At 49.2% G+C, this 8,030-nt stretch overlaps 1 protein-coding gene across 4 annotated transcripts in view; it reads right to left on the bottom strand.

Annotated features, from left to right (window-relative positions):
• Nucleotides 1–254: 254 nt before the first annotated feature.
• Nucleotides 255–8,030, bottom strand: part of si:ch211-14c7.2 (uncharacterized) — a 90,382-nt gene continuing 82,606 nt past the window's right edge. For all 4 annotated transcript variants that reach the window (XM_063059988.1, XM_063059986.1, XM_063059987.1 and 1 more), the window contains exon 7: nt 255–2,464. In XM_063059988.1, the coding sequence (XP_062916058.1) occupies nt 2,327–2,464 (138 nt within the window). In that variant the 3' untranslated portion in view covers nt 255–2,326. The remainder of the gene's footprint in view (nt 2,465–8,030) is intronic.

Below are 8,030 nucleotides of genomic sequence, written 5' to 3'. Positions count from 1 at the left end.
TTCTGGAACCACGTGGGTTTCCCCTCACCCCCGGGTGCTCCAGTTTCCTCCCACAGTCCAAAGACGTACCGGTTAGTTGGTTAATTGGTCACGGTAAATTTTCCTGCGATTAGGCTAGGGTTAAATTGGCGGGTTGCTAGGCAGCCAGGCTTGGTAGGCCGAAAAGGCCCGTACCTTGTTGCATCTCCAAATTAAAAATAAAATACTGTAAAATAAAGACAGATCAAATGGATATTTTAAACACAGATTATTTAACAGGGTTAGATCCCACAGGGAAAAAAGAAAAAGGAACCTCAGGGTCGTATGTGGTGACATGTTTGTACTCTGATAGTAAATTTTACTTTGAACTTTGAACTTTTCAAGCACTCCATATTGGGACCTTATACCATTAATCTTTCACTTCCAAACACGTTCAGTCACAGCCACACAGCTCTCTCTGGTTCGCGGCCAACCTTCGTTGCTTTACTCCGGGTCTTCAGGAGCAGCGAACAGTCTGCTTGTCTGTGGTGAGGAGGAGGGGGTTACTTTTCCTCCGTTTCACTTCCCTTCCTGTGGCCACCTCTCCTTTCAGTGGATGATCTTCGACCAGCGACAACGTGCCCTCAGCTCAGACTGCCCCTCCCCCTCCAGCCCAACCACTTGCCCGAACTTCCGGAGGTCAGGAAGGGAACCGCCCATCCACTGCCCGCTGCGCTGAGACGGGGCCCCCTCTCCAGGGCTCAGCCGTGGCTACACGGGCCCTGCACAAATCCCTCTGCAGGATGGAACTCCATTCCATTCTCCTTGCCCTGTGCCAGAGCCGGGGGCCTGTGACCCACACGCTGATGGATAATCATTCAGCAAGGAGGCCATTCAGCCCATCAAGTCCAGGCAGTGTAGCAGGTCAATCCCATTTTGCCTTCTTTTCCCATTCCCTCCAATTTCTTTCCCATTCCACTCTGATTAACTCAGTTCCCAACGGCCTCACAGACAATGGCTTCCAGATCACAGCCACCCTCCGCGTAAACAATTTATCCCTCACGGTAACCCTGCCCTGGAGTTTATCTTCAGCTTCTTCCCCAGTCCATGAATCACACGCCAAAGGAAGTTGCTTCCATGGGACCGTAAGGCATAGGAGCAGAATTAGGCCATTCAGCCCATCGAGTCTGATGATGGTTGATTTATTTTTCCTCTCAAACCCATTCTTCCACCTTCTCCCCGCAACCATAAGATCATACGACATACTCTTCTCAATCCCGGCATCTTATGCACCTCTGCTAAATTTGTCCTCAGCCGTTGCTTCAAAGAAAACAACCCCTGCTTCTCCGGTCTGCCTTGGAGGTGAACGATTCTGGGAAAACGTACCCGTTAGAGTTTAGAAGGATGAGGGGGAATCGCATTGAAACCTATCAAATATTCAAAGGCCCATTAGAGTGGATGTGGAGAGGATCTTCCCAATAGTGGGAGAGGGCACAGCCTCGGGACAGAAGGACGTCCCCTTAGAACAGAGGTGAGGAGGAATTTCTTCAGCCAGAGGGTAATGAATCCATGGAATTCGTTGCCGTGGAGGCCAAGTCATTGGGTACATTTAAAGCAGAGATTCTTGATTAATAAGGCAGGCAAAGATTATGGGGAGAAGGCAGGAGAATGGGGTTAAGAGGGATATTAAATCAGCCTTGATTGAAGGGCACCTCCAAGAGGCCCACAACCTTGTGGTAGGGTTTGGAGGCTTGCGTGCCTCAGTGACCCGGAGAGCGATGTAGGCTGGAATCAAGGCTTTATGCCAAACAGTTCAAAGGGTAGAGGTCAGACTAAGAGATTTCCACCGGTCCTCCGGGTTCGGGGGTTCAGCTCAGGGCTAACAACCCCAACTGGTCAAACAAAATTGTTATGGAAACAGCAATGAAGACTCTTTCTACATCTGAGTGTGACGGTATTCCCAAGTCTCCACCCGGGACTTGCGTGACTGACAGTAGTGAAAACTGAGCTGCTGACATGATGAAGGGAGCCCTGAACACTGCCAGAGATGGAGGACATTCATTGCTGCCCGAAACGCCAGCGGTGTAACGGGCAGTAACACTCGATCGAAGGACAGAGAAGATTTGACGGGCCGAATGGCCTAATTCTGCTCCTTCCTCTCAGACGGAGTTGCACCCGAAACACAGGTGAAAACACTATGTTGCCGTCGGCCATTTCAAGAATCTTGCTCTATTCCTTTGAGAAGGTCGAACAGTCCCCACTGTCTTCCCAGAGGCAGTCAGCCCTTCCAGATACTGGGTGTCAAAGCTTGGAGACGCCTTTAAAAGTCAGAGTCCACAGAGGATCAGACAGCTCCAACCCTCGTCCTCTAGGCCATGAAGTTCTTGTTGACGTCATACGGAGTCTTGCACCTCCCGCTCCTATCGGTCTGTGCCCAGTGATAAAAGAAGGCCTGGATCCTGTGGCTTGGGCTGAATCCATTCGTCTGGTGCTGGGGGAAGGAGTTCTGGAACAGAGAAAAGCAAGCGTGTGAGGCAGGGACATGTAGAGCGAATTTTACTCTGTGTCTGACCTGGGCCCGGGCCCTCCCTGACCTGAGTGAATCACAGCCCCCCGTGGAGGGGTCTATAACCTATACTTCTCACGGAAATTTGGTGCGTCGGGCGGCAACCTTGCTGTTTTAGCATTTGTCTGTTTTTTTTACGAGGTCGAGCTGCTAGCTCGACGTTCAGCCCAGCGCGGATGGAGTCGGCCGGATTCGAACCTGGGACCACTCACCTCGAAGTCTGATGCTGACACCACTACACCACCAGTGCAGACAAAGCCTGTATGTAAACTATTTTTAATGTATACCATTTGGCGTCGGATTGGAGATACGTCTCCACCAGAGGAGATGTAAGGTGCTCCTTCCCTCCACTAGCCTACAGGTCACCCCTGGGCAAGGCAGTGTCCCCCGACACTGCCCAGAAGGCGGCAATGGCAAAGCACCTCTGTAGAAAAATCTGCCAAGAACAATCACAAATTGCACAATATATGCCAATGTTAATGAAGTTGATTCAGCTTCTAAACTTTCCCCTCTTTCCTTGTGGTTACGCCCTCTAACCTTTGACATTTCCAGCCTGGGAAAAAGACTCTGGCTATCTGCGCTATCTATACCTCCCGTGACGGCACAGAGTCAGCGGGCCGAAGGGCCTTTTTCTGTGCTGTATCTCTCTGACTTTGAGCTGAGACAGCTGCAGCTAGAGCCATTAGTGGTGGAGCAACAGTGATTCAAGGCAAACTTTTCACCGTATCTCGGTTCCTTCGTTCGTTACGCGCCGTGCCGTATGACGTGGGCGATCATGACCATGATTGTTCTTGGCAAAATTTTTCTACAGAAGTTGGTTTGCCATTGCCCTCTTCTGGGCGGTGTCTTTACAAGACGGGTGACCCCCAGCCATTATCAATACTCTTCAGAGATTGTCTGCCTGGTGTCAGTGTCGGATAACCAGGACTTGTGATCTGCACCAGCTGCTCGTACCACCATCCACCACCCACTCCCATGGCTTCACGTGACCCTGATCGGGGGCTAAGCAGGTGCTACACCTTGCCCAAGGGTGACCTGCAGGCTAGCAGAGGGAAGGAGCACCTTACACCTCCTTTGGTAGAGACATGTCCCCACCCTACCTGCTCATCCTTGTACATGTGACAATATTAAACTAATTCCAGTACCAATACCAGTCAGCCATGATCAGCTAGACAGAGGCTGGAAGGGTGGCTCGGAGACTGGAGTTGTGGAGCTTAGCAATAGAGCAGCACAGGCCCTTCGGCCCACAGTTCTGTGCTGACCCTTTAACCAACTCCAAGTTCAGATCTAACCCTTCCCTCCCTCATGGCCTTACAAGCATCTTAGTCACTTTTCCTGTGATTGTAAGACCCTGTTGGACATTGTTAACGTGGAATACTGCAAGTCCGGTTCACTAATTTACTGGCAGACGGCGGGCAGCTGCATAGCCTCGGTCATGGCGAGGAGTCGGCCTCGGGTCGCGATGTCGCCAGTTTGCAGCCGTCCAGGAGAAAGGCGTCAGAGACGGTGCGCTCCTCCGAAACGCCAGGGGGCGGTGTGGTGCAGCATCCAAGCTGGAGTCAGTGCTGCCCCCCAGTGTTCGCTCGGCAGAAGACAAGCCATATTGTGTTCAGCAGCAGACTGCTGCAACATTCATGGAGTCAGGGTCTTGGATGACACTTTTTTTTTTGCGTATGGCCATATTTCACTGATATCTTATAAGAACTATGTGTGTCTTGTGCCGTGTGTGACTGCTGGTACCATATTTTGCACCTTGACCCCAGAGAATCGCTGTTTCGTTTGGCCGTATTCATGAGCATTCATGTATGGTTGAATGACAATGAGACAAACTTGAACTTGAATTTTTGCTTTCATCCATGTGCCTATCTTATAGTCTTTTCGATGGCCCTTATGTATCTGCCTCTACCACCACCCCCGGCAGTGCGTTTCTGGAGGAATATATTGCGAGTTAAAGATTTTGATAGATAAAGGGTTAATATTGGGTTTTCTAGTACAGAAATCAGTCTGCAGCTCAGTTTGTTATAGATATGGCCTTGGCTTTCAGCAGAGACGATTCTCCGAATAAATACTTGCAGCTGCTTATCTCGCAAGAATTCGACACAAGAATATGAGACAAGCTGTTTCTTAAAACAAAGTTGTACACAGGACTGAATTGTTAATTTTTGGCTGTTGCTATGGGCATAGTTTATCACAGGGGAATTGCATGTGAACCAAGCCTTTCTTTTCTCATTCGCTAGGTTAATCGAACAGCCTTTGCTTTTGCAATAATTTGTACGTGCGTAAAAGGAGCTGTGCTCTCTGTATTATTGGGAGTTCAAAACCCACTGTTAGCGGTTCCACTCCCCACGATATCGTGAATAAAGTTCTCTTTACTTCGAAGTCCGTGTCTAATTTACCTTGCGTCAACTTTAGTCAACTTTCCCTACCAAATTAATTTCCCTAACAGTGTTCCATACACCTACCACTCACTGTGTAAAAAGAAACTACCTCTGGTATCCCCCCTGTACTTTCCTCCAATCACCTTAAAATTATTCCACTTGTTACAGAGATGGAGAGTGGGAGGGACGGGGGGGGTGATGAGGAAGGCTTTGAAAGCAACAGTAAAGTCACGTAGGTCAGAAGTTTGTTTAATAACTACTGTTCTGCCTTCAGTACTCTCATTGCAAGCAAACGTAGCACCCAACACCAGACCCTGGGAGATAATGCATCCCTCGGCAACTCCTTGACTTTCGGATCAACAGACCACAATCAGTAAGGACAGGAAGCAACACTTCCACCACAATTATTATTATTATTACTTCACAAGATTGCACCCTCAGCCCCCAACTCTACTCCCTGTACACTCATGACCAGGTTCTGCTCGAAGTCCATCTACAACTTTGCAGTTGATACCACTGGTGTGGTGTGTATCTCGAATAACCATGAGTCGGAGAACAGGAAGGAGACAAGAGAGCTCAGTGACATGTTGTCATGGTAACAACCCTTCCCCTCACTTTCCCCTCACTTTCCCCTCAATGTCAACCAACAAATGGGTCATTGACTTCAGTGGGGGGGGGGAGACGTTGCTGGCCACATCAACGATGCTGAGGTCGAGAGGGCCGGGAGGCCGTCCTGATCCAATCGCGATGAAGTTCACCAATGCCTCCACTTCCTCAGGAGGCGAGAGAAACTCAGCACACCCCCATCGATTCTCCTTTTAACCGGTGCACCTTAGAAAGCTTTCTCTCTGGACGCATCACGGCGACTGCTCCGCGCGTGACCACAAGGAACTGCAGAGCTGTGCACACAGCTCAGCACATCACAGGAAACCAGCCTCCCTTCTATCGACTCCTGTCTATACCTCTCACTGTCTCAGTAAAGCCATCCTCTCCTCTCCCCTCTCCCACCAGGCAGAAGATACAAAATACTGAAAGCACGTACCACCAGGCTTAAGTTTGGGGAATAACCTTCGATCTCACTGTTATCAGACTGCTTATCAGAGTCCTCGTTGGATAAGACCGAATCACGGTCTCTCAGTCCTCCTCGTTATGGCCTTGCATTTCGTCGTTTCCCTGCGCTGCCCTCTCTCTCTGTGGATGTGACACTTTATTCTGCATTGTTCGTGTTAACCTTGTTCTGCCTCAGTACACCATGTCACGATTAGTGTGTAGGACAGACTTTTCACCAGATCTCGGTGTGTGACAATGATAAACCGATGCCAGTATCAGTAAGGACGAAGAGCAGGTAAACACCAGTGGGGTGGGTGAAATCAGTGTGGGAGCTGGGGTACAGGCAACAGTGTCTGTAGACGCAAGGGAGGATGCTGGTCCTTTCCCAGGACAATCTGCCCTCTCCCAAATGGAATTACTAACTTCTCCAAACTTTCATTGTTTATTGGTAGGCCAAAGACCTTCAAAGGCATCTCTGTGTAAGGGTAGTAGAGAGGGGCGTTCACCCTGCATTGGGAGGTGGGGTTATCCCATGAACGGAGGGGAAAGGAGTTTCCCTGTGTAAAGAGAGGGGTGGAGGAGGTTCATAGGGAACACAGAGTAAGTTCAAGTTCAAAATGAATTTATTGTCATTCAACCGCACACACGTATACCGCCAAACAAAATAATCTTCCTCTGCACCAAGGTAACTCCAGATAACTCATACACACGACACACAAAGTAACATTGCCACAAGTAAATTAACAAATAATAAGGTGCATTTACGACAGAATTTGAAAAGCAAACAGTAGAACGCTACTGACGCCTCATGTGTGATGACACCTGGGTGGTGGCAAGGAGCTCATGGCCTGGAGGAAGAAGATGTTTCCCATCCCTACAGTTCTTGTCCCAATGCTACGATACCTCCTGCCTGATAGTTGGGCTGTCAAAGGGATGTTAGATGGATTTTGAATTGAATTGACTTTATTTCTTACATCCTTCACATACATGAGGAGTAAAAATCTTCATGTTACATCTCCATCTAAATGTGCAGTCATAGTAATTTATAATAATTTATAATAAATAGAACAGTTAATGTAATATAGAATACAGTCAAGTCAGCGTGAGTTCATCAATCTGATGGCCTGGTGGAAGAAGCTGTCCCGGAGCCTGTTGGTCCTGGCTTTTATGCTGCGGTACCGTTTCCCAGATGGTAGCAGCTGGAACAGTTTGTGGTTGGGGTGACTCAGGTCCCCAATGATCCTTCAGGTCATTTTTACACACTTGTCTCTGTAAATGTCCCGAATAGTGGGAAGCTCACAACTACAGATGCACTGGGCTGTCCGCACCACTCTCTGCAGAGTCCTGTGATTGAGGGAGGTACAGTTCCCATACCGGGCAGTGATGCAGCCAGTCAGGATGCTGTCAATTCTGCCCCTGTAGAAAGTTCTTAGGATCTGGGAGTTCATACCAAACTTCATCAACCGTCTGAGGTGAAAGAGGCGCTGTTATGCCTTTTTCACCACACAGCTGGTGTGTACAGACCACATGAGGTCCTCAGTGATATGGATGCCGAGGAACTTGAAGCTGTTTACCCTCTCAACCCCAGATCCATTGATGTCTATAGGGGTTAGCCCGCCTCCATTCCTCCTGTAATCCACAACCAGCTCCTTTGTCTTTGCGACATTGAGGGAGAGGTTGTTTTCTTGAGACCACCGTGTCAGAGAAATGACTTCTTCCCTGTAGGCCACCTTGTTATTGTTTGAGATAAGGCCAATCAGTGTAGTGTCATCGGCAAATTTAATTAGCAGATTGGAGCTGTGGGTAGCGACACAGTCATGGGTGTACAGGGAGTAAAGGAGGGGACTCAGTATGCAGCCCTGAGGGTCTCCTGTATTGAGAGTCAGAGGGGTGGAGGTGAGGGACCCCTCTCTTACAACCTGCTGGAGATCTGACAGGAAGCCCAGGGTCCAGCTGCACAAGGCAGGGTCCAGGCCGAGGTCACCGAGCCTGGATGGAACTCGGGGAGGGAACACTAACAATGCTGAGGGTCCTGCGTATGCAATGCTCCTGGTAAGTATCTCTGATGGGTGGAAGAG

Source organism: Mobula hypostoma, chromosome 10, assembly GCF_963921235.1.
Source record: "Mobula hypostoma chromosome 10, sMobHyp1.1, whole genome shotgun sequence".
In the NCBI taxonomy this organism is placed as follows: Eukaryota; Metazoa; Chordata; class Chondrichthyes; order Myliobatiformes; family Myliobatidae; genus Mobula; species Mobula hypostoma.
Note: the sequence above shows the minus strand (reverse complement) of the source record. Positions and strands in the feature narration are given on the sequence as shown.